General features: G+C 41.7%; 1 protein-coding gene and 1 long non-coding RNA gene across 4 annotated transcripts in view; one reads left to right on the top strand and one right to left on the bottom strand.

Moving 5' to 3' along the window:
• Positions 1-27,543, top strand: part of LOC311585807 — a 948,711-nt gene that overhangs the window by 264,810 nt on the left and 656,358 nt on the right. The window lies entirely within an intron of this gene.
• The window catches only part of SGCD (sarcoglycan delta), a 916,564-nt gene that overhangs the window by 357,225 nt on the left and 531,796 nt on the right, over positions 1-27,543 (bottom strand). For 2 of the 3 annotated variants that reach the window (XM_084761368.1, XM_084761369.1), the window contains one exon: positions 726-914. In XM_084761368.1, the coding sequence (XP_084617494.1) occupies positions 726-914 (189 nt within the window). Of the gene's footprint in view, positions 1-725; positions 915-22,532; positions 22,778-27,543 lie in introns of those variants that run through there. The other variant, XM_084761367.1, reaches the window with a different exon arrangement.

Genomic DNA, 27,543 nt, shown 5'->3' with positions numbered 1-27,543 from the left:
TTAGCATCCATGACCTTCTCATTAGTAACTTAAATTATTTTGATCCTACAGATGCACATCACTAAATCTAAAAGACCTCAGAATATGCACATGTTATTTTGAAACAGTGTTCTCTTCACTTGAATTCCAAAAAGTCAATGACAGATCTAAATAACACCCTGAGCATGAAGCAGTAGTTTTGTCAGAACATACATATATATCCCTTAAAAACAAGGGAAGAACAGCTGGTTTGCTCTCATTTCTGCTTTGCCCTTGCAATAGCAGAAATTGGAGATTGTCCCCGAAGGGCAGTGGTGGACACGCAGGTGTAATTTGACTGCTAACATTCTTAGATGATTCTTGAAGCTCAGCTGTACTCTTACATTTCCACTCTTGCCTGATGAAATGGCTCCTCGTCTCTACTAAACTTGATGAAAACAAATACTTTCACTTCATCCTTCATGTCTCTCTGAACTATTTACTCAAAGTGGCCAAACACTAAAGGATGCAGGATTACTACAATGGTAGAGAGAAGGCCCAAAGATACCTTAAGTGATGGAAGTGACTCTAAACTTGGATTCTAAGCCCCGAGAAGAACTGAGAGCAGACAGAAGTTTGTATTCAAACACAGCTTGAACTCAAGTGCCAGGCCACTGGACATCACTCTCCCACAGCCCATTGCCGTCCTTGCTCCATGCTCCCCTTTCTTCCAGGGAGAGCTACCACATCTATATGGTTTTACTTACAATTGTGAAGTTCATGACTTTGAGAATCCAGATGGTCATGGCCAAGTTCACCAGTATTAAAATCATGAGCAGCAGGACAAAGAAATACAGGCATCTTTTTCTCCAGCCGTAAATTCCCACTTTGTATATGTGTGGCCCCTCAGAGCTGGCCATGGTGCTCCTGTGGTGTGAGTACTGTTCCTGAGGCATCTGAAAGGAAGCAGGTACAGAGAAGCACTCACATTAAACCACTGAAAGGAGGAGGGGAAAAAAAGCTGGGGCATCAACTGATGAAGAGATAGGGCTGGCTGCTGGCTGAACCCTCCCACCTTTCTTTCTTTCTTTTCTTCTTCTTCTTCTTCTTCTTCTTCTTCTTCTTCTTCTTCTTCTTCTTCTTCTTCTTCTTCTTTTCTGTTTTTTGTTTTTTGTTTTTGCTTTTGAGACAGTGTTTCTCTGTGTAGCATTGGCTGTTCTGGACTCACATTGTAGACCAGGCTGGCCTCAAACTCACAGGGACCCACCTGCCTCTGCCTCCCAAGTGCTGAGATTAAAGATGTGCGCCACCATTATCCAGCCCACTTTTATGACAACTCCTAAAGTCTGTTTCCTCTGGCCAAAACTGGCTCTCCTGGATGCTTAGCTCAGTCCCTTTATTTGATGCAACCTGATTTCTTGATGTGTATAAAGACACCATACATATCTTTGAAGGAAATGATGCCCTGGGAGCCATTTTCTAAAGAAACTCTTAGAATCACAAATGGGTTTTGAAGGAGATATTCAGAGGGCCACCATTTTCTGGGGTGCAATGTAGAATGAGTCTGAGCAAACAAATTAGCCCTAATAGTGTATTGTGTAGCATAAAAATAAGTAATCAGGCAATTTACCTCATGAGCTAAAAACAGAAAGTCAACAATTTTGCCTTCGATAGTTGACACTTGGGACTTTTCTCCCTCAGGTGTTAGAGATAGTCCTGTGGACACGACTTCAGCTTACTGCGGAAACTTTTCCAAGAATAATGGCTACACTCCTCTCTACTGTGTGTTTTACTGCACTTGAATTTCCAGCCAAGGAATGATTCTGCACTATAAGATGGTCTCAATTCTATCACTCAGCTCCCAATAACCATCCTATAGATTACAGATGCATTGTGCAATACAGGGACACAAAGGGGTCATCATTCACTGGCATTTTTATGCATGAAGATCAATCAGAAGCAGAAAGAATGTCCTGGAGCCTGGAGGAAATGAGACTCTTATTTTCCATTTAATCCCTTTGTGAAGTAAGAAAATGATCATAGAATCTTGGAGTCATATCTCTAAGGCCCTTTGATTTCTATCTGCTAACTTTCTGAAAGGTCTGAGTGACAGTTAGAGAAGTTAACATCTGTACTTCACTATAAGCCTTCTGGTCCAGCAAAGAGATGCAGGTCATAAGAATTTTGGTATACAGATCTTGCAGTTCTGACCAGTGGGACACTCTGGAAGTAAGTGTAGAGAAACTCACAATGTTGCCATCTCACCTGAGCTGTTTCCCTGTGACTCACCATGCCTAAGAGCATCACTATTTAGGTGTGAAATGATCATTTCTTGGAAAGATAACCTCAATAAACACAAAAAGGTAGATATACAGACATCAAAAAATGTTAACACACGGTTATAAATTGACAGAATACAATGGTTACTTTGATTTAGAAATGGATACATTTCTAAAGGCACCTGCAATCTGTTTAGTTAAGTACGAATCACAGATTTTGCACCCAGGAACTAGTAATAGCATTGCTACCCCCATTACCCTATAGGCAGCCAAGCCCAAATTCTATTAGTGTCGAATGCCACCACACGACTTCAAGTAAGTGTCAAATTTAAAAAAACAAACAAACAAACAAAAAAAACTTAACAACTACAACAACCGATCTTCAGTGACAGAACCTGGGACTCAGTGATACCACTGAGAAAAAGTTGCCCAGGAGTTCCAAACACTGGGGAGCATCTGAAAACATAGCTTCTCCTTTAAACCTTTTTTTTTTTTCAGAGTATAACAGTTTTCCAGATAAAATCTTATAACTATCATGTTAAGTATCAAGAAAGCAGAATTTCTTGAAACATCTCCAAAGAACCCTTGGGGTCCCAGGAAGCAGTGATTTTTTTTTTTTTTTTTTTTTTTTTTGTCCAGCACCATTATTGCCTGGTGGAGATTTCACAGCTCTGTCAGATGATAAGGTTAGAATTCAGGTCCTTTGCTGCATGGCTTAATAGCTTTCTCTCAGTGGCCCTGGGCCTTCAATTCCCTCCGTACTCCCAACTGTTCAGTCTCCAAATCTGTAAACTGAATCCGGAGCAGAAAAGGCAGGGAGGAATTTCCTGGGCGTGGCTATGGTGGAAGGTCTTACCAGGCAAATGCAAGGCAGTATGACAACTGCTATCAGTAACCCTTGGCCAGGTGGGGAACTCACACGGGCAGCCGATGTTGTGTTCTGTCATTAACAACCCAAATATGTTGGATCGCTAAAGAAACAACCAGGGAAGACAACCTCAAATCCACTTTTCTTCCGGTTCCTCCTTTGAAAAATAACTAGTGTCTAACAAATCAAGTTAAAGTTTTAAGTCCTTACTAGGACAGACTTCTCTGAACAACCTCGGGGAGGACCCGGTAATGTGAGAACACAATCAAATATTTCCGTGGAGCCGAGTGGAGAGGATGTTGCCCCTGGGATTTGTTAGGCCCCGCCTTCCTCACTTAAGAGGAAAGTGAACCAACAGTTCATACAGTTGGGATGGTATAGAATATATTTATATGGCTTGCAGCATCCACATGGATACAAACACAATTCCATTCCTGTTGATGGAATGTGTTTTGGGAATGTCGCTTTCAACCCAGAACATCTGCTCATTGTACATGGGAACATGACAATATTGAACCAGAGGGGTAAATGTGACCCACTGTACATAGCTCTGTAACTATGTGAACAGTAAAGATTAGGTATAGCAGAAGGAACAGGGTATTTTCACATGTGTAAAAAATTTAAATCTACAGTTCAGTTTTCACTGTCACCTAGTCAAGACAGAAATTCTCTATTCTCCGAAAAATACTTAATTCCTCACATTCTACTTACTTTTTTGTATTATATGGGAATCACAGAAAATAGAACTAATTAGAATATTGTGTCTATAGGTTATATGCAGCATATGTATTCTTATGTGGAATTGTAAGATTTACATATAATAACCACCATTAATTAAAATTTTCTGTCAAAATTGTCATGTGAGACAATTATCTTCATTCTGTCTGCACATAGTATTACAGTGGCAACCAGTTGTCAAATAAAAAAGGCAACTGAAAAATAAAATAAAATAAAAAGGCAACTGAGACCTCTGTGATCACAAAGTATTGATGCAAGACAGAGACAGTTGAACATTAATAATATTATTCTAGCTTTTACAATGTCCCCTTTAAAAAGCTAATGATTTAATTTTCTTTCTCATTCTAAATACATATTAATGTTTTAAACCCAAGTTTTAGCAGTTTTTAAATAATCATCTAAACTGTTTATTTCTGCCTGTACATTCACAAATCTAAGGTCTTTCCCCAGCCCCATCTTAAAGTATCTCACACATAGCAGAGGCTGAGGCTCCACCACAGAGGATGCTGTCCCCTTTGGCCCAGGGAGGAGGCAGTATAAATGTCCCACTGGATGAGGCTCATATGTTAGAGAAATGAGTTAAAAACAGATTATTTGGCCTCACACCAAATTATCCTAATTTGGGGATTTGGGGCTATCTCATGAAGTCATGTTTTCAGAAGGCCTTGAGATGACTGTGACACATGAACCACAGAGTGCATGCTCTGAAACATAAACTACGGTTAGGTATAGAAGTGTAATCCAGGTGCCTGCTCTCCTCTCAGCCTCCCTCCAAGTCACTACCTTCCTCTCCTGGCGTTTACAATGCTGTATGATTTTGAGGCACTCCTTCCATGGAGCATCTCTTCACATCACCCTATTCCAGAATTTTATTTAGTTTTAAGATGTATTTTTAAAGGGATGTGGCTATTTTATTGCCATCTCAAATGAATTAACTGTTAAAGCTACAATTAACTTTATAACAGCTTTACTGGAACCTAACTACTCACTAGGTCATCTCCTATACAGTTTCTCCACACAAATAAAAAGCTAGCAGCATAGCCATTGTTATTAGGAGTTATTATTTAACAGATAGAATAGAAACTAGCAATGGAGTTAATAGAACCAAGCAACAGTGTCTGAACAGCAGTAACTTTAATCATAAGTTCTTCATAGTCTTTCCTGTTTTCTATTTGTTTTTCTATTCTCATTACTGCCCAAGCCTTTCATATCTTTGGTTGGTTGTGAGGATTTCATCTACTGAAATGGTCTATTAGAAACATCTATCTTCAAGTTGCATTGGGCTTTTCTTGTTATTAATTTTCCTTGGACCTTCTGTAGTTTTGTGGCTTACCAATTTCCCTTCCTGCCTGTTATTCTTGCCTGTTTGTTTGGTTTTCCTTTGTGTTAATGAGACTGTGGGCTCAGAGTTTACTCTCCTTGTCTCTGACTGCTGTATTTCCCAGATCTCTATCATTCAATGCTCAGTTTCCCCATAGAGACAAGCACTCAATATCATCCATTCATTTTGGATAAAATCCAGCTTCATCTTCTACCTCCAGTTTCTGTATCAAATTTATCTTTGTAAACATTGTTTATCTATTTGTCTTTTCATCAGTTAATTCTACAGTGTTGATCAAATTCTACAAACTCTACTGAATTCTAAACATAATGAGGAACAGAAATTATTTTGACTTCATGAAGCTCACAGTGTCTGGGCAATGCAGGAGGGGCATTGTAGATATGTAAAGACACAAAAGAGCTAATATTAAGTGCCTATACCACACAACTAGGAAGGTTTACAGAAACCATTTTATAATGAGTGACCATGAGGGAATTCTATCAAGATAGTGTCTGAGCTGGGACTGAAAGGATCATAAGAAGTAAAAATACAAATAGGACTAAAAAGCGTCCTAGGCAGTTGAGGGAAAGTCACAGACAGTACTCAGATGCACAGGAAGACACAGATGTGGCTTGAGACAGATGAGGCAGAAATAGGCTTGATGAGATGAGGTTAAAAGAGTGGCTGAAGATAGAGGAGACTAGGCCCTGGAGATCCTAGTGAGGAGTTTGGGGGCTACTGAGACAGCAATGAAGCAGTATATCAAATCCAACCCATAACCTTACAAAGTGTATAGCAGTATCCAGACTGTAGTAGTGATAAAAATAGATACTTGTCACATGATGGTGATTAATAACTCTTTTTTTGTCTTCTATAATAATCACACATTCAATAACTGCATAGATGTGAATATTTAGGCAAATAAATCATATCCAGCTAAATATGCTTCCTAAAACATTTTCTTACATATATGGGGAAAAGATTTGAAGTAGAAATCTCTTCAAATAACAAGTATCTTCTGCCCATGACAAGACCACTGCACTCAGAAATGGGCAGCAGCTCTGCCTGTCTTCACAAGACTTCAAAGACCTGCACAGCCAACATTTCGGCATGGAAGTCAGGGCCTCATGAGCCCGTACCTCAAGCTAAGAAGCTATTGGTAGTTCATGGCTACAAGATTTAGTCACTCTTCTTTTGTTTCTTTGGGAATAGAGCCTAGTTTTTTTTTTCTTCCTTTGTTTGACATTTGTTTTTGTTTGGTTCAGTTTTTCAAGACACGGTTTCTCTGTATAGCCGTGGCTGTCCTGAAATTCACTGTGTAGACCACGCTGGCCTTGAACTCACAGAGATATGGCTGTCTCTGACTCCTTAGTGTGGAGATTAAAAGTGTGTGCTACCAGTCACCAGCTCAAAGAATCAGTTTTCTTCAAGGGTGTAGCTTGTAGGTCAGTCACACTCCAGTGGATAGCCTCACACACATGCATAAATGGGCAGCCCAAACTGGGCTCGGTGAGTTATAAAACAGGAGAATAAAGTTAGGAGGTGGGATGTGAGGGCTGATCTTGGAGTTAGGAGGGAAGTACGGGTTGAATACATTGTACTTATGAACTTCTCAATAAATATAATATTAAAACAGAGTCGTAAGGCAGTAGTAGTTTCCACCAACATTTACAAACCTTCTTTATGCTTCATTATGCATATTTCTAAAGATAGGCTCACCTATTCTTGGCATTTGAAACTCTCTTGAACTCCAATAGCTTCACAAACATTGAATAAGGGATAACATGGAAGTCACAGCAATTCTAGGTAGAGTATACCCTCTCCCTGTAAGCCAGCAAGCAGCTCTCAGAGTACAAGGGATGAAAACACGCCCAGCCTTTGGCTTTTGCAAGTGCAATCATACCAGTGCCAGGGAGCTTAAGTGCAAAGCATTACTCCACTCTTTCACAAGGCTATTTTTAGTGTTCACCTGTTTACCAACAAATCCAGCTGACTTAAATATAATCTATTTCTCATGTATAAAGTGCAATAGGGTTTATATTTTCCGGGGGATGAATATAGCAAACTTTGTCTTGCCTTACCATTAGATGAGCATAAATAGTGTGGTTACGATCATAAGCATCCATAATTTCAGACTAGGTGACCGACTAGGTGAATAATTCAAAAGGTTAAATTTATTATTTTAATTAATTAATTTAATTATTCACTTTACATTCCAGTCATAGCCCCTCCCTACTCCTGTCCCTCCCCTATCCTCCCTCCCCCTCCCCTATTTCTCAGAAAAGGGGAGCCCCTCTACCCATCCACCCTGCTTATCAAGTTGCATTAGAACTGAGTTCATTCTCTTCCCCTGTGGCCTGGTAAGGCGGTCCCATCACGGGGAAGAGATAAAAAAAAGCAGGCAACAGAGTCCATGTCAGAGATAGCCCCTGCTCCTCTTACTAGTAGACGTCACATGAAGCCTGGGATGGCCATCAGCTACATCTATGTAGAAATCCTAGGTCCAGTCCATGTTGGACTGATTGGTGCTTCAGACTTCACAGGCCCCTCTGGGCCCTGGTTAGTTGCCTCTTTGGTCTTCTTGTGAAGCTCTAGGTCCTTTTTTTCTTCCCCCTACCCACTTTCCCACTAGACTCCTGATGCTTCACCCACTATTTGGCTGTGAGTGTCAGCATATGTTTCTAACTGCTGCTGGGTGGAGCCTCTCAGAAAAGGTTATGTTTAAATAGATGCCCAAATCAAAAACTGGACAAATGAAATAAACCAATGATTCTCAAGAAAAAAAAAATGAAGTACAAATGACCATTAAATATGTAAAACTGTTTTCAACAGTGTTAGACATCAGGGAAATTAAAAAAGAAAAACAAACAAACAAACAAAAAACTCTACCACTACCACCACTACCACCACCACCAACAAAACCAAAAACTACACTGAGATCACCCCAGTCAGAACGGCTATCATCACAAGCAAATAACAACAAACGCTTGTCAGGATGTGAGCAAATGAATATGATTTGTCTGGCCACTGTGGAAATCAGTATGGAGGTTCCTCCGAAAACTAGAAATAGACTTGTCATAGTTTCCAGCTGGGCAAAGGACTCTAAGTCAGCAAATCACAGGGATCCCTGTACGTTCATGTTTATTATAGCACAATCCACAGACCAAGTTATCGAAACAGCCGAGGGATTGCTCAACAATGAATGGATAAGGAAAACATGAGGCCAAACAGTCTTGGCCAGCCTTTGCCCTTAGACACTGTAGCCATTGCCTTTCTACTAAAGGAAGCTGCACAGTTTCATGGTGATGGGGGCACCTCTGTAATAGAAGTACCTCTATTGAACTTCCCTCCAGACGTAGGAATCAAGCACAGAAGCCCGGTAATATTACTGTTGATACTCCTTCCTGAACATAGTTGATATCAAAGAAAATTCCCTATTGTCCATCTTACAGCATTGCATTGGTAGATGGAGGAATGCTGCGTAGTTTGGGCAAGCACGCAGCTGCTGTCCTTGGGGGGTTTATACATGATGGTTGGTCATTGCCAGAAGCCACAGTTTCTGTCTGCCATTAATGTTTCAGTCCCAAGAAAGTTCTTTTTAATAAGAAAAAAAAGTCTCTCTTCTAAAATGTAAGGGGTATCTGTATTATGCTGACAAGCTCTGCCTTATAGTTTGTGCATGACACTTTACAGAATAAAATTAAATTTAAAGGTATACTGATGTGAGCAAGGTTCTCGGTTCTTTCTTTTTTTTCTCTCTCTTTTTGTAGTCATGGAAAATGGGATGGGCCTCAGTTAGCTCTGCTATAAGGGATGGTTCACAGCAAATGCACTGGCTGGTATTTACTTGTTAATGGTGTTTGACTCTGCTCACCAATACGCTTCACAATGTGTTGTTCCCTACAGCAGTGTGTAGATGGATGCAGGGGAGTATGACCAAAATATAATATATACTTTGATATAATCCTTATTTTGGCAGCACTGGAGATGGAACCTAGGGTATCACACACGTGCGTTAAGCACTCTCCCGCTTATCTGCAGCCATGTCATTTTGAAAGATTAACACAAAATGCCAGGGTACAAAAATGAGTACAGCTATCTATTTAGATGTATACTATGCATTGAAAAAGTTGGGGCAAAACACAGGCCTTGCCTTCGCGGTTGTCCCTCTCCTTGTCTTTTCCACAGAGAGAAACAAACCAAAGCCAAAATCAAACTGAGCTTCTACCCACCCCATGCACCCATCACCACAAACAGGCTCTGGAATATAGAGGTCTTCTTTCACAAGGATGAAAATGGTCCCACCTGTGTTTTCATGAACTTCTAGCTTAATAAAAGATGCAGATAGAACACACCCAAGCAGCTAAAATTATAAGAATTATAATTAGGTGCCAGGAAGGTAGCACAAAGAGTCCCATCACAGAGAACAGAGGCAACCAAACCACTCTGGTCATAGAAAGTTAGTCTGAAAACTAAGGTGACAACAAGAGAGAATCAGGTTTCCAAAGAGGTCACAGAAATCCACACCTTGCTGAACAGCATACTGTTCATGGATGTGAGTGACCTCAGAAAAGAGAAAGAGTCTATAAAAAAAGGCTACATGTCAGCATATGTGCCACACATCCATGACAGACCTAGGGACAAATGCAGAAAGACAAACCACCAGAGTATCTTATTTGAAAATGAGTAGGATGCAAATCAAGAGAGGTGGGATGTTTGGGTGATGCCCCATGTTAAAATTTCTGGTGAGGTGGAAAAGCAAATTGGAATTTCATAATTGCACAACTCCTAATGAGTTTTTATAAATAGCAGGCAGGAGTTCCTGTACAGGCTCATTATAGTTTTCAGAGATGATTGTGGCATGTGAACCATTTTGCATTATCTTGGCACATGCACAGCCTTCTATTAGCCATGATAATTCTGAACTTTCTGATTTAAAACTATTTGTTGATAAGTGCTGTTTTCATTCAGCCACATAAACATTAATCTTGGATTATTAATATCCAGAACAACTTTGTAAAATTGTAACAAACTTGTCACCTTGAGTTTTGATGTAATAATCAGGAAAGGCAATGACTGTTTACAGCCTAAGGATGATATTTTCTTTTAAGTAAATATTTGGTTTAATTTAAAAGTGAGGAATCCTACATTGTAAGAGTTGGAATATATAAGTCCTACACAACTTTTATTGAAAACTAGACAGTTGTGTGTATTTTAAAAAGCAGACATTTAAGAAAAATCTCATCTTACTTTTATCTTCTCTCATTTGAGACAACCACTTTACTAGACTTAAAAAAATTATTCAAGAAACGATCAATACATATAGATACCATGTTCAATATATATGCACAAAGCCTACACACACATTTGAATTTGCCTTTTTATAGTAATAAAAGCTAATTTCACTGACTGTTTTAAATTTAATTTGTCCCATTTAACTAAACAACAGAAAACATACAGGAATCTCTCTTTCTCTCTCTCTCTCTCTCTCTCTCTCTCTCTCTCTCTCTCTCTCTCTCTCTCTCTCATCTATATAAGATTTTTTGAGACAGAGTTTCAGGTAGCCTCGGGTATCCTTGAATTCTCTATGTTGGCGAGGCTGGTCTTGATATTTCAATCCTCCTCCTCCACCTCTAAGAGTCCCGATTTCAAATAAAATCATGACACTTATCTTAATTTTTTTAACCTTTAAACTGCTTTAAACATACCATTTAAAGTACGGCCACATAATGAATATGTTCAGTTCCTTAGGTATGAAACTGAGGTGACTTTGCATGGATTTCTCTCCTTCCTGTGTTTACTTAAACCAGTACTTGACAGTGTCTACACTGTGAAGACACCAAACAACAAGGCTGCCTCTGTAACTCTCATAGAACTTGTGGATTAGTGAAGGAAACAAAGAAATACCGGCAGTTCATACTGGCCACCAACTTCATTCAGTGAAAAACCCTTTAACAGGTGAGTGAAAACACAGCTCAGGGTGTACCCATGGAAGGACTTTTCCAGAAAATGTTCAGTATGGGAGAAAACCACACCCTCAATGTGGACAGCACCATCCTATGCACTTTAGACAGGGAGACAGGTATTCTCCCTGCGCCCTAATTTTCATGCCGTTCTCCTTTGTCACACTCTTATGCCATCATGACAGAAAATACTGAAACCGTGAGCACAAATAAATCGTCGCTGCTTTTAAGTTCTGTCAGGAAATTCACCACAGCAACGAAGAGTCTAATGCGCGACTAAGTCTGTAACTTTGTGTACAGATCTTTTTAATCGCTGTTGGGAAGAAAAAAAAGGCGGCAGCAGCAGCAGCAGCAGCAGCAGCAACACAAGGCTATTTGTGGCTCACTTATGTTGAAGGGCTCCTCCAGGGAAAGTGGCCCCCGCCCCCGCCCTGATAATGCAGAGATTTAAGTGGAAAATGAGCAAGTGAATATGCATAAGAACATGGGGGAAGCACCCATGAAGAAAAGAAAGCCAGCAGGTGTGGAGCAAGGCCTTGGGGTGGGAGTTCACTTGGTATGTGTGAAGGGTGTTTTCTAGCTACCTGAAGGCCAGGGAGAAATTAAAAAGCATGTGGATACATGCTGCTAAAAGGCTATGCTAAGAGCTCATCCAAGTTATAGCCAGACCTCAGCTATGCTGCTGATTGCAGCAGTAAACCACAGGTGCAGAAGCAAAGTGTAAAAATGAGATGACTACATTGCTCTAGGCAAGTGGTTATCACAGATGAGAATGGAAGCTTGGAGTCATGCCCATGACTACTGACATCTTCTGGGAAGAGGGATAGGGTCCAGAGCTGTGAAGATGTAGGAGGGAGGGGCAAGAATTGCTCTTTGTGGAGATTAGTGGGAAAGCACAGCTGATGGACCCCTCCGATGCCTGGGGCAGGGCATGAAAAAGCTTAGGACTCCAAGACCAAGTAACGGTTCTGGCAGAGAAGCAAAGGGCCTGAAAGTGCCATTTCCCAGAGGGGAAGAAGGAGGAAGCAGAGGCTCAAGGGCAGGATGTGCATGCCATATACAGGGGAAGAGGAGAACGTAGTTACATAAATGTGGATATCATCATAGGCTCCAAAATGCTGGCATCACAGGGGCACTTGGGAACAGCTCTGGAGTTTAGGCAGGAGTCTCAGTCCAGACACACCAACAGTTATATGCTAAGTTTCCAGCATTTAAGTACTACACAGTAAGAGCAGATAACTTGCATGTAAGTGTGAAGTGCTTTCTTCTAATGAACTGGAAGGTGGTACAGCCTCATTGTGAACACCAGTTCTCAGCATTCCAGATAGTGATAGTGTGAGATGCCACTGCGCTTGCTCTAGACAGAAAGGTATCTGGGATGCACCTTCATATTCATACTGTGTTCGTTCCTGATTATTGCTGGGAGTTAACTGTCCTAAAAAGTATGTCATCAATAAGTAATGGACCCAAGGAATGCAGGGATATTCTTCAGAAATCCCACATAGGAATGGTAAGTTTGGGACTCACATCATCTTTTCTCTGTATTACACGCAGAGTGAGGCAAAGACCTAGTTCTCCTTGAATACAAAACAAGGCACATAGAATTACCACGGAGCTGTGTGGAATGCATTTAGATGTTCATAAGCACAGCCGGCTACCTGTCAAGTCCAAGTTTTACTTCAAGTCCTCCTGTGGCACTCTCTGGGCATTTGGACTACATCAATGAACGAACACAGAGGCTTCCTCCCTGGTCTTATGGAAGGTAAGGAACACTGATGGAAGAGACAGCTGTCTAACATAAAAACAAATATATTTTATTTATGATAGGGGATGAGTACTTCGGAAAAAATATCAACAGACAGGTGGCCTCATGATTGCAGTATTTGAGCCAAGACTCTGAATCTCGATAAATGTTGGAGATGTGGTTTTAATAAAGAAATCACACTTGATCTAAATGTGGTACTTGATGCTCCAAGTTGAGGACCAGGGATACATGTGTGAGGACACTCTTAAATAGAAGTCACCTGGCTGTGGACTTAACTCTGTATTCTGTATAAGCAAAGGAAGCTATGCCCATCTATCATGGCTATTGTCTAGGGATCCTTTCAGCTCACTAGGAGCCCATCACTGCTCCAAGCCAGCACTTTCTAAATCCCCATGGATGTTTCTGACAAAAGTCTGATGGGGACCATCACAGCTAAGCTCCCACGGCTTTTCTGTGGCTCAGGAACCAGGCTATTCTATAAGGTAATGATGAGTGAGACTCACACACACCAGAGACCCAAAGCTGGAAGGGTTTATGGACAACATAAAATCCACATGCTTCCCCACCCTATGAGAAAAGTAGGTTCCAGGGGTTCCAGGTACTTAATCAAGGTCACAGAGTGTTCAATAATAAAAGTCTGCTAAATAGAGAAACAGTTAAGCTTCCCAGAAATTTTGAACCTCAGTCTTTCCCATTTAAACTCTTGTTCAATTTCCCTGTCCTTAAGCATTGCGTACATATCTTCTGATACTCAAGGATGCACCCTGATGGAACCACCAGCTTGTTAATGTAAAACATGTATACACTTGCATGCACTTTAATACACTATAAGTCATTCTAAGCTTTTTATTTAGTATTCTCTTTCTTAAATTTTTATTTATTTTTCTCATATACAATACACCATGACTGCAGCTTTCTCTCCCTCTATTCTTCCCAGTCTCCCCCTTCTTCTCCAGAAAAGAGCAGGCCTCCTCAGCACATCAATCACACACCACACAATAAGATGCAATAAGACCGGGTACGAACCCTCATATCAAGGCTGGGCGAGGCAGCCTAGTAGGAGGAAAGGGTCCTAAGAGGAGGCAAAAGATCAGCAACTCCTCCACTCCCCATCAGGAGTCCCCCCAAATGCCAAACCTTCCCCCCAAAACACCAAGTTGACATACATGCAGAAGACCCTGTGTCCTTCTATTAGCCCTCCTTAGTTGATTCTGAGGGACATGATCTCCTGGTGTCTTTGACTGTAGCTTCACCTGAATTCAAACTCATAGCAATCTTCTTGCCTCACGTCACCACACCTGGCTTTAAATGTCCTGCTGAACTGATTTAAGCCTTATGATGATTAGTATCTGAGTTAGGCATGCAAGGCAACTGAGAAACTGGGAGGTGTAGTAACCTTCACAAAGTCATTCAGCCTTTTAAGACAGTAATGAATCCCTGGCTGAAAAACCTGCTCTTACTTCTTTGTTAAAATGCTTCCAAATATACACAAAATCTGTCCAAACCAGGGTGACTATTAATTAAGAATATACTTTAAAATTGCCTTTGTTAGAGCTTGTCAACATGAATATTATTAAGTTTAAGTCAAAAGTAATATCTGACTACATACCATATATAACTCAGTCAGGGTATATGTTACTCTAAGAATAGATATTTTTCTCCTGGAAAGTAAACCTTCTCAAACCCATAAATTTTTTTATAGCATCATGAAAAATAGCTCCAGCAAATGCCTGTATCCTTCTATACTGATTTGGTAGTTCCATAAAATTACCATTGATTCAGTGGATTCTCCCTTGACAATTGGTTGACAAAGATCTTCAGCTATTACGTGTGATCCTGGATGCTGGAAATGAAATCTGTAGTCTACAAGGAGATGTTTATCCTATTTTTGATCATTTCATTTGATATAAAAGATTGAACTTTACAAGTACAAGCACAACAATAGGAGTTAAAAGAAAAGGCAGGAGAGATGCCTTGGTGGTCAAGCAGTTGCTGCTTGTTGCTCTTGCAAATGACCAGGCTTTAGTCCCAGTGCATTATTACATGAGGAAGCTCATACTTACAACTCCAGTCCCAAGGAATATGATATCCTCTTTTGGTCTCTGTGGATACTTGCATTTAAGGTGGTATACATACATTCACATACACATAAAATAAATGAAAACTTTTTTTTAAAAAGTTATACCTTTTGTGAAGCACTCTGCATTCATGCTATGAGTTCATGTCCATGTACAAATGCACCTGTGTCTGTCAAGGTACAATTTGCACCCAGTGAATATAGGCAGATAGTAACTAGAAAGCTCAATGGGCTTATTTGTAAATAAGACAGGACATGTTTCTATCGCTCTCAAAATTCCTCTCATGCCCAATTTATTTTCTTTAAATTATGTGTGCTTTTGCATATATCCATGCCAGGCTATGTACCTGTGAGTACAGATGCCCACAGAAATTAGAATAGGGTGTTGGGTCATCTAGAGTTGGAGTTATAGGTAGTATTAAGCTATCCAACAGAAGTGTTGGGAACCAAAGTTGAGTCCTCAGGAAAACAGTACATACTCTTAACTGCTTAGCCCTTAGCCCTCTCTCCGGCCCTTCACGTCCTTTCTTAAACAATCCCCACCCCTAGATACAGCAATTCATCTGATTTCTCCAATTATAACATTTAACTCCAGTTGCTACTCACTGTGAGCCTTCTACTTCTAGCCACATGGTAGCTTTTGCATCTCTCTTCTATAAGACACTCAGCCCATCTCAATGGTGGTCTCGCTTGGAGAATTAAGCCACACTTTAATGATGTCTTGTTTTCCGTCCAGTGAATCCCACTGAGGTGAGAAAGGGTCCTTCAAGTCACTGTGTTCCAGAGTTCCATTGAGGAACTCTACTGAGGCACATAAGTATGAGCCATGTAAATGCTTATCAGTAGCACAAATGGGGGAAGGAGACATGTGCCATTCAAAGGAAGAACAGCTGCTCTGAGCCCATCTGCCATGGTGCCATGACAAGGAATACTGCAGATGCATAGCTTTTGCTTTACTGAGTCATCTAGAAACTCATATTTTCACTTTAAGTTAGGATGTAGCTAAGCAAATGAATAGAAATGGAAAAAAACTCATTTTCACTTTAAGTTAGGATATAGCTAAGCAAATAAATAGAAATGAAAACAAAACAAAACAAAAACAAACAAAAAACACTGAGTATGGCTATATACAGCAATGATCCCTGCACTCCAGAGCCTATGCAGACAATTGGGAGGTTGAGGTCAACCTGGGTTATAGAGTTAAAATCCCTTCTTAACAAAGAAAATCAAAACAAAATCACTTTGTCACCAAAAATGAATTTCTAGAACAGCACATGGGTTGTTGGTTCGAATTCTGTTATTTTGATCCCCAGTGTATAATATATTGTGAGCAGCTTTCTCAAATAATGTCACTACAATCTTTTGTAAAGTGCACAGTTCACTTTGGAACTAATGTTTGTCATGACACTGTCAAAGTTACACAGCCTGGACTCACCCCTTACTGTACCCAGCTGGCTAACGCAGGCAGATGTTGGCCGTGATGAACGGGTACTCAACAGGAGAAAACAAGGGAGAGACATGATGGTGGCACTGAATAAAGAAATAAAGAGAAAGAACTAGAAAGATCTTAACAAAAGAGAAGAGAGAAGACAGCCACAGGGACACACTGGCAAAGGAAGAACAGGGCAGCTCTGTTTTCAGATGACTCTGTCTTTCAGCAATTTTCTTTCATGAAATGTATCATGCCCAGTCTACATCCCAGTCAGCGTTATTATAGCAGGCGGCTGTCTACGGATCTGCTTGAAGAACACAGTTCACCCTGCTACTTATTAACTCGAGGCTCAGTGAAAGCAGAATTAGTGCCTGACCACTTCAACCTTGGCAAGCAGTGGCAGGGCCTGCAGGCATTCAAAACACATCCTGTGGAAGACAGGGTGTTCACAAGTGACTCTGATCCTATCAGAGGAATTGGAAATGTGTTTTGTACAGAGAAGGAGTCTCTGATCCTTGACAGTCTGGTCTTTATCAGGGAATTTTGCTTGCTTTAATAGGCACCATTGCTTTATTGGTTAAAAGAAGAATAAAAGCATTTGTATCCACAGCCGCTTACACAACTCCCACATTAGTACAGCCATCAGAAAAGAGTTGCTACCAAACCAATCTCATAGGATTTATACAGGAAGTGAACCGTGGTGACACAGTCCTCTCTGAGTTCTGCAGGCACAGCTGAGAGTCAGGTCAAGGGCCAGAGCTTACAAGTTTTGCTCTAGAGGAGGTGGCTCACATTTGGCAACAGGAATCTGAAGCAATAATGAAGACAGTCACCTTTCCATGTGGCAGCAAAGGTGAAGTCACAGGGACAGTGGAATCTGTAGTGCATTCAGAGGGAATGCACACAGAGGATGCTGAACAGCTCAACAGCAAGCCTCCTCTCTTGGCCTGATTCATGCCATGATCTGGATATTTCAAATCTCAGTTTACTTGATGCCACAGTCGTTAGCATTGACCCGCAGATCCATAAATCTGTAAATGCTTACTCTGCAGAGGGTTTCATGTTCTATATATCCCATACACAGCATTCCCAACACATCATAAAGCAGATGTTATCTTAGTCCATTTAAAGACCAGGACACTGGGGCCCAAGCTGATGATGACAGCTGCCTCAGGTCACAGAGTCTGAATGCTAATGGAGCTTCAGCCCAATACTCGGCTTTACTGCTCTTTTACTGTGACATGGTCATTTCGTCTAGTTTTATGTATTTGCTGTACATCCTGTCCCTGGCACCCACCTTTTCTTGCTTAGATGACTGGAGTAAAGTTCAAAACAATAGGTTTTTGTCAAACAGAGGGTAACTAGAGGATTACCAAGGAGCTTAAAGACAACTGCATTGGTAAGGATGGATAAAGTACTTCAAGATGTCCAGACTTGGGACAGTGGATGAAGAGGTACTCTTAAAAGGGGAGAGCCTTGGAAGTAGAGAAATCATAGGTTTTTGAGAAGCATTAAAGAAACTGTAAATCATGAGCATCCTTCTAAACCCGAGATCAAGATAATAGTGGAGCCAAGGACTTCTAGAGATTTCTACCACCACTACTTTCAAAGCCCATTTCTATCCCAGGTACCACCAGCACATTGTATGTGGTTTCAGAGGCCATGAGGAAGACAAGGGGTTCTGCAGTGCACATGGGCACATTGGGCTCCTGTGGATAATGCTTGACAGAAGAAACAGTACTGAAACAGCTGTCACTCAAAACATTGTGCCACATCTTTCAGGCCTTTGGCACCCACAGTCTATACTAGGATTCCTGCACTAGGCAAAAGTCAAACTGGCATTTCACAAGCCCCATTCTTGACCCATGGTTTGACTTGGCTTGGGCAGAATCTGAGGGTGAGACCTTTTAGAACTGGGGATTCTCCAATTTTCACTTCAGTCTCGGTGTTTTTTTTCAGAACTGTGGACATTGGGGGTTTCTGAGGGGTCCTCCCTTACTAAGACCCCATTATAATGTTCCTCCATCTAGTATGTCTTCTAAAGTTTAGCTGCACATCATTACTGAGCCAGTACATTTAAATCAAGCTTACAGCCCATTCTTGGCACCAAGAACCCACAAGCACTGTGTCTATGAAGGTTGCCTGTGCTACTTAGCAAGTGATTCTCTCTCTGGTCCTAGGGTTTACATCTTACCAACAGAAGACATGGTCCATTTGGGTAAAGAGTTCAAATGTATTTAGTTGGGTACTTTTTTTATATATATATGAAGAATTATAGCCAACACTATCTGAAACCCAACTCATATAGACTTTTCCCTATTTTTAGGTGCTAACAATGCCCTTTGATTCACATCAATAGTCAAAGAGCCCTTTATCTCAGAGCTTATGATTTCTAATCCAGTCTCAGAGACTGAAAGACTGGCCAAAGACAGTCTTTGCAGCATTACTCCATGGGAGCAGCACCTGACCAGTGAGTTTTTGACCCAATTCTGACCATGTGCTTTGAGGCATCAGGGCAAGACTGCAATGAAGGACATTCCTTCTCGATGTTAGGAGGACAAATAATCTCCCTTTAGTCTTCTTACTGCTTCCCTGCCTCGTGCATGACACATAGAGAAGAAAAGAGGATACGCCTCCTCTGAGAAAGCAGTAGAAAGCAGGCTCTCTGCCATAATCCTTTCTTACATCTAATCTACAACTGTATGTGTGAAAACAACCCCTTTCATGCTTAGATGACTACAAGCAGGCTTTGAAAAACTGATGGCTAAATGCAGTCATCACAGGCACAGCTTTCAAACTCCTTTTTCTAATGAAATCTCCTGCAAAATCCCCACATATGGAATAAATGTTATGTATCTGGGCTCTACCAGAATAGAGCATTCCACAGCCATTCCTTTCGAGTTGCCTGGAGACTCTTTAAAGCCAGGCCTGTCGGGAACAGCATCTCTCAGGAGTGTCTTCTGTTGGCAAACCTGTAGTTCCCTGGCTTTGGGCCCTCAGGTTCCCAAGCTTGGATCAGCACTGTCCCTATTGGAACTCCCTTTCCTGTTTCAAAAAGCCCTAGGTCTCAGACTGTGAGTTACATCTGCCTTTTGACTTTCCCCCTCTGAGTGATACCACCTCATTTCCTGGGGCTCCAGCTACAGACTGATTAACACCATGCCAGTTCTTGGCTTCCATAGTAAATCTATCAACTGTCTGTCCATCATCCATCATCTATCTGTCCATCATCCTATCTGTCACCAAGATCTATAGAGTCTAATTACCTATCTCCTTAACTAGTCTTCCTACACATCTATTATCTATCTTTTCTACCAACATACTTACCTATCATCTCTCTACCCGCCCTCTTGGGTGTCTGCTGATCATCTATGTATTCTACCGTCTTACTTATCCCTTCTATTCAGTCATCTTATACTTATTTTTCATTTACCATGGATCTAGTCTATGACTCTTCTCTCTATCTCTGTGTCTTCCTGTAGCAATCTATATACTATCATTTCTCTCTGTTCATATCTCCCTCTCTATCTCTCATCTATCTGTCTGTCTGTCTACCTATCTATCATCTATCTATCTATCTATCTATCTATTTATCATCTATCTATCTATCTATCATTTATCTATATCATATATATCATCTATCTATCTATCTATCTATCTATCTATCTATCTATCTAATAATCTATTTTCTATTCTCTTTCCACATCAGTCTTTGTGTCTTTGTCACCTGTCTTCTATCTACCCTTTATTTATATCTCTGTATCTATTACAATCATCTATCAGACATATATCTCTGCAGAAAAAAAAATATTATTGTGTTGTTGTTGCTCTAAAAAAAAAAAGCAAACACATAGCATGGTCTTCACTTTCAAAACTTTGTTTTAATAAAGTAGGTCTCTAGCAGAGCCTGGAATAGCTTTATCCCCGTAGTGACTTGCTCATGTCCACCTGGTCCCTTCACTCAATGTTCCTGCAGGAATAGCTCCACAAGGAACAAATACAGGCTAAAATAAGGCCCCAAGAGCCTGTTCTCTCCTGCTTAGGAAATCTGAGCCCTCTGGGTAATGCTATTCTTACAAAATGTGCTTTCTGATTACTTCCAGAAGGCATTGCAGGGCAGGCTAACCATAATGTTCCTCCTTGTGAGGAAGGTAAAGCAGCCTAGTGCACTGAGGCCATGATTTGCCTTTATGTAAATCCCAGCAGAGCAGTGTCTGGTAGATTCTAATAAGTGTGCTAAGTTCCTGTGCTGAGATCTCCTCCCTCCATGCTCCAAGCTTATTTTGCCCAGCTCTGTCCTCACTGGATCTACCTTTGCACCAGATTTCTTCTTCTCGACCCTCTTCTCCGCTCCCCCGCCCACCCCTTTCAAAAGGCAAGAGAACTTCAGTTTCCCTCTTCTGAAAAGAGAATCTACAGAGTTTCTTCCCAGTTTGGGCACTGCTCTACACAATCTTGCAACCTGGAGTTGCTATGTCACGCCTTTTTTTCTGCAGAAAGCTTGACGCGTACTAAATTTAGAAGGGGTGACATTCCAGATCACTCTCTGCCTCTATTACTGGCAGTGGGTGCTTGGCTGTGGTTTAGCCTGGTTACTATTCTGCCTGGGCATTAGAAAAGAGAGCTGTGGTCCATCTTGACTTCTAACTGCACTCCCTAGCCTGTAGGGAGTCCTGAAATTCTTTAAGCTGCCCCACCCTGCCCCACCCTACCCAGCTCCACCCCTCTCAACAAAAAGATGAGGCTCATCAGGAAAACATGTGTGAGGTGTCACTCATGGCTGAGACTCCATCCTCCAACATCACTAGAGGGGAAGTAAAGTCCCAGATGCCAATCTGAAAAGTGTGCCAACAGCACTGACCTCTGCCTACTCATCTTAGGGCCAGGGCTGGGGAAAGCCAGACATCCCAGCATCTACTCTTCCTTCATCTGCCTCCTCACTCAGTACTTACAAGAGGCCTGAAAGGGAGGGTCAGGATTCTGACTTACACTCAGTTCACACCCACAAGATCTAGGAGCTCTTTGCTAACAGCATGCGAGGACTTCACCCTTTCATCTCTTTCCCCCCCAGGCAGGCTCTTGCCCCAGTCCCCTCTGGAAGGCAGCTCTGTTGCCATGGCCTGATCAGCGAGTGACCCCACAGCAGGATGGATGAGCTTTAGTCCAAACTTATATGAGCTGAGCCAAGCTCTTAAAGACAGTGGCATTGTATGGCTTGTTTTCTAAATACAAACACAGAAAAGAGTAATCGAGCACTCCTAGGAGGGCTATTATAGTTATCACAATACAGTGCATAGGTATGAGAAAGAACTAAAGTTGAAGAGAAAAGCCAAGGTTCTCTTCTGCTAAAAATTACTCAATATTTGTAGTGCACTATTTTTTAGTTGGGTGAAAATAAAAATAAAACTGCTGTTTTCTACTATGGCTCCATTATCTGTTATAATATACAGAGGTATTTATTAAACTGCAAGTTGTTTCTTCCACCGAATAAAAGCAGAGAAAATAAAAACTCAGCATATTTCTAGGCAAATACATTACTGCTATTCAAATCTCGCATAAGAAAGTCAAATTCACATATGAATTTACAGCACCAGGAACCCTTACACGCACATCTGTTCCTACCCCCCACCCTCCAAAAAAGAAAAGTGTATTCCAAAATAAAAACTTCAAATTCTGATTCCTTCCAAAAACAGAGCTGTTTCCTGCTTGGAACACCCCCTTTTAAACCGCTTATAGCATTAAGAATGGGAGCAGTTTCATTAGACATTATCCTTGCAGTCAACCAAGTGTCCCGTGAAGCAGAAAGGGGACCTTCCAGTCCTCTGGAACAGGGTGACAACACAGGGATCCACACACACTTTTTCTTCCCCAGTGCTGTTAGCTAGGGAGTGCTAACTTTCAAAAGAGCTGTTGAAACTCAAATCTCAAAGGCCCTTTGGGGAGGGGGGGGGGTCAAACAACATGAGACGCGCCAACTCCCTCTGCAGAGAAGATGAGACTGAAATGTGTTAATTAACACATAACAGCACGCGGCCTCTCTCCCCACTCCCGACCCCCCAGTGTTTGTGAACAAACAGCAGGCAAGGCTCAGGAAGCAAGGCTGGAAAGGCAAGAACCGCACTGTCCCCTACCTCTCTTGTGTGCTTCACAGGGTGGCAGATGAAAGTCCCCCGTGGTCCCGGGGAAAGCTGAGAAGCTCTGATGGAGGCAAGCCACTCAGCCCGCCCATGTGAGCAGGCCCTGCCTGCACTCAGGAGCTGCCCCAGTCAGATTTTCCAGCCGCACAACTGTAGCCAAGTCCCTGCCCATGCCTGAAGAATTTCCTGAACAGCATTCCCGTCCTTTCACTGCCTGCTTTGAAACCCTACTCTGCCTCTACTTCGATCCGGTTTTGTCAAGCTGACTCCCAGCTACTGGGCTGTCTCCAGATATCAATGGGAAACACGTGTGTGAAACACAGTCTTGCTTTCTTGCAACAGCGCTCATGGCGTCTGCTGGGCTCACACTCAGAGAGAAGGCTGCTTCTAGAAAGGACTTGGATTTCCCGGCCATTCTCCACACAAGCTTTGCTCTGGGTACTAGATGCAATAGACAAGTCTTTATCCCCCAACGCACAGCCCTCCCCCCCTCCACCCCGTTCAAAACTGTCTCTTTAAACCTTGCCTGTTCACAGGGAATCCCCCACAGCCTGGAGTTAGCGCCCTGTGCTCGGCTCTTCCTGGTATTGAGCGCAAACAAACAGCAGCTGAGAGATATAAATGCTAACTTCATCTCCCTCTCTGGCTCTTCCTAAGTTTTTGCTTAAAATTTCAGTTGCTGGGGAAGCAATATTTTTAGCACTCCCAGCTCCATTCTTCCAAGTTGTCCTCTCCACCTGATTCGTGGTGCATCTATCTCAGCAGCAACTAAAAATAATGCAATTCTTTTTCTCAGACACTTCTGATACGTTTTGCTCTAAAGCTGTGCAGGTAACATGGTACCGACGGTAAGATTTTACACGCTGTGACAACTGTGTTAAAGTGACAGAAAAAAAGAAGAACCTAGGATGAGAATACATCCTACATCTGTGCAGCAGTAAATTTTTTTTTTCCCTAGGTGACAACATCCTCAGGATGTTCTGGGTACCTCCTGCTGGGTTTTGTGGTCCACCTTTGACATTTTCTCTTTCCTATCATAAAACTGGAGAAAAATCCCAAAACACATAAGCCAAACCAAAGTTTTCAAGTAAACATTTCAGAAAACAGTTTAAAGGGGAACATTCAGTGTGAGGTTGCTTTGTTTGTTTGTTTGTTTGTTTTTTCCTTTTGCTGTTAACATTAACATGCATTAGCAAACATTTTCTTTCTCTCACTGTCTTTCCTTCTTTCCTTTCTTCCCTCCTTCCTTTCTTTGTTTCTGTCTTCCTGTTTGATTGGCAGCTTTTAAAATTGCTTTTATGTTCTGGAGGGGGCTGCTGCAAATAAATGTTAGGAGTCACTAGAGTCCAGAGTTTAGCATCAAATGATGGTGGACCCTTTCAGCACAATAAAGTGTTTGCCTTGGGAAGTGCCATGTGCATGCAGGCAAGCATACATGCCTGTGCATGTGTATGCAGGCGTATGTGGTCAGGCACACCCGCACATCCGAGCTCATGGGGCAATAGTTACAGAGCCAGAGACTTAGAGACTATCCATTCTAAATGGTTTCCCACATTCATCTCACACAGAGAAACCCAAGCCTGGGGAGATGAGATTGATTTATCCGGAGTTGCAAAGACGGTTAATGCCTGAGTTGATGGTGGAGAAGGCCAGCTGCCGCTGTTCTGTGCCGCTCTTTCTACTGCAGTGTATCCTGGGAAGGTGCCGCTCTTTCTACTGCAGTGTATCCTGGGAAGGTGCCGCTCTTTCTACTGCAGTGTATCCTGGGAAGGGGCTATTACCCGGCTTGCAGGTGAGCAGCCTTCAATCAGTTCCGAGTAGAACCCTCCCTGTCCTCTAACTTGCTGTTCCAGCTGTAGGCTCGCGTCAACTTGTGTAACCACTCTGGGCCTTGGTTTCCTTGACTGTGAGTTGAACTTGATAACTGGACCTACTTTATAGGAATAGTTGCTGATGTATTGAGATTACCCGTGTGATGCATTTACAACCTATACGTCACACCAGTTTCTTTTTTGTTTTAATGGAGTGGCACCGAGACCGTTCCTTTCATCAGGATGTATTCCTATTTTCTGCTGTCTAATAAAGGCATATCAGCTCAAACACAGGATCTGCCCCAAAGTTTAGATGGAGCAATAAGGCAGCCAGATGGCTACTCTTCATTTATTCCCAAACAGAACATTGGAGTCTTTTTTTTCCGGGTTAATCCTTAGGAAAGACAACCAGTGGGACCCAATCCACAGTGAGTCACATGAGGCTGAGCCAAGTGCCATTCAGAGAATTAGATTTCCCCTTAGCACTGAGAGCTCACAACAGTAGTTCTGTAAAGAGAAGATCCTTGACAGTTGCAATGCCCATGTTCAGAAACAGCTCTGTCCCCCGGGACCAGCAACACCAGGAAAATCCCCACACTAAAAGACAAATCATTGTAACAGCTGCTACAAGTCCTAAATTATTGGACATTTGTTTGTGGGTTTCTACTGCCTTTGTCTTTGAGACGGTGACACCCAGTGCTTAAGGAAGCTGTGTTCAGCTTCCTCCAGGAAAACAAAAGATGGAGTTCAAGCAGTTCTTAATTTTGAGCTCCTTACAAATATCTAAGTTATTAAGGACAGGATGACTCAGTGAGAAAACAAGCTCATAAAGTTTATTTTCTGAATTTTTATATGTTGAGCATTGGATAAGATAAGGCACAGTGGGGGTGCCCAGTATGGCTCAGCATGCCCAGTAAATGCTCAGATTATCTAAATGCAGCTAGTGTTTAATACTAGTGTTCGGTTTGCAAAGGACGGCAGAGCTCACTCCTCAGTCTCCTTCTCTTACAACGCCTCCTCCTCCTCCTCAGCCAGGTCTTGAATTCCCTTTGATTGCAGCAGAGAGAAGTCATTCAAATTAGCCAAACGAAAAAGAGGGACAATGTGCTAAATCAACAACCATGAGTCTGCATGCAGCCGTGAAACATGACGAGAGCAGGGAGGATGCTATCAAGACTTTTCCTTCTCTTCCCCTAGGCTTCTCTTGGTTGCAGCATCCTCTTTGTTCTCTCCACTGTGAAGAGAGGCATTTCCAGTTGCTTCCCTCTCGCTGAGAAAAATCCAAGGTCTTTTCCCAAAAAGGGCTCCACTCTATGGATCCACCTTGAGTCACATGAGCACTGCTACACAAGTTTCTGACCACACAGATGGGGTCCTCGTTCTGGCTATATTTGTCTCACATGATACACTGGCAGGATCAGCAAAAGGAGTCAGTTCCATCCGGACCACGCCAGTGGAATAGAATTATTAAGGGATTATGAAAACATAGGAGGTACACTAAAGTGATGTGCAAGGTCTAGGGGGATGGATTAGTGAATATGTGCTCTTCCTGTGGAAGCATGGGGTGTTGAGTTCAAATCCCTACAGCCCATGTAAAAAGTCAGGCATGGACCCAGTGTGCCTGTTGTCCTAGCTCTGGGAGTTGGATAGGGTGACCTCTGGGCTTTGCTGGCAGCTAGCCCAACTCTAGACACAGGTACAGACCCTGTCTCAATGGGGTAAGGGAGAATGATAGAGCAGGCCACTGAATAACATCCTCCTATAGCACTTGCACCCATATACTACACACACACACACACACACACACACACACACACACACACACACACACACATTCCACAAATAAAATAGAAAAATAACCCATCTATAAAAATGTTAAGAAAATGTATTTTAACATCTTTTCCATCTTAGAAGCCCTCTTGGAAATACTGTGAGGCAATATTTAGTTCAAAGATTGAGAAAGAATTCAACATGCTCATGCCAAAACAATTTAATCTAAGTTAATTAAACAAGTAGCAGATTATTGAGAGGGCAGCCTGATGCCCTCTTTCATTTGAGGATCCATTTTACAAACAGTGCCCAGTGAGGAGGCAAACCCTATTTGGATCTTCAGAAAAGACAGGACCAGTTTCCAATGGCCAACGGCAAGGAAAGTAATCAGTTCACTTTGAAGAGATATTTTTGTGCAAGAATTTGGGCCTACTCATGGCTCAGTGACAAACTAATGACACATACATTGTGAGAATATCTTTCTTTATTGGCAAGACATACTGTCTAAGCTGAAGTCACCTACAGTTTAAAAAATTCAGTTCTCTACATGATACACAGGGAAAACTTCTCAAGATCGGTTTCAATTACCTAGAGAAGGAATTGGTATATAGGTGACTAGTTGATTGAAACTCATTGCAAACACCCTTTTAAAGGCAATTAATTTAACAGCATGGAGAAAATGCTGGTGTAGTTGAACAGTCAGCCCCATATATTTTTTTTGAAACTATAAAACATTGGTCAATTCTTTGAAATTTCTTTTTGGTCTATAATTTCTCCTAATGTTATAGCTTACTGAAAGTAAACTCTCGAAATACTACATTTTTATTTGGACATAAAATTTATTGATCAATAAAAATGGTTCAGACTCCATGATAGCCAGAAATGAGAAAGAGCCGTACTTGAAAAATCCATAACATCTCTTGTCTCTATTTTTACAATATCAGTACTGCCTGGAACAAACCCCAAGAGTTGAGTGCAGGAATTTCAAGTGAATTATAAACTCCATGAATAACAAGAACATTAAACTGAGAGCCAGGCCTCAGGAATCTCACTCCTGGACTGGAGAAATGGCTCAGTAAATAAAGTCTTTGCTATGCAAGCATGAAAACCTGAGTTCGGATCCTGATACCCATGTAAGAGCAGGTCATGTCTCTGTATACCCGTAACCTCAGTGCTTAGAGAGGGCAGCAGAGACGGTTGGATCCTGGGGATCATTGGCCAGGCATCTAATTGAAAAATAGAGCAGTGATTGAGAAAGACATCCCAAAGCGCGCGCACATACACACACACACACACACACACACACACACACACACACACACCTCATTCCAAAACCTAGTTACTATAAACTAAAAATATCAAAAATAGAAAATGCATCACTCACTATATATTTCTTTTTCTTTTAATTTCATGCATGAGAGCTT

Source organism: Acomys minous, assembly GCF_964271855.1.
Source record: "Acomys minous genome assembly, chromosome: 16".
Lineage (NCBI taxonomy): Eukaryota > Metazoa > Chordata > Mammalia > Rodentia > Muridae > Acomys > Acomys minous.
This window is presented reverse-complemented; position numbering and strand designations above follow the sequence as displayed.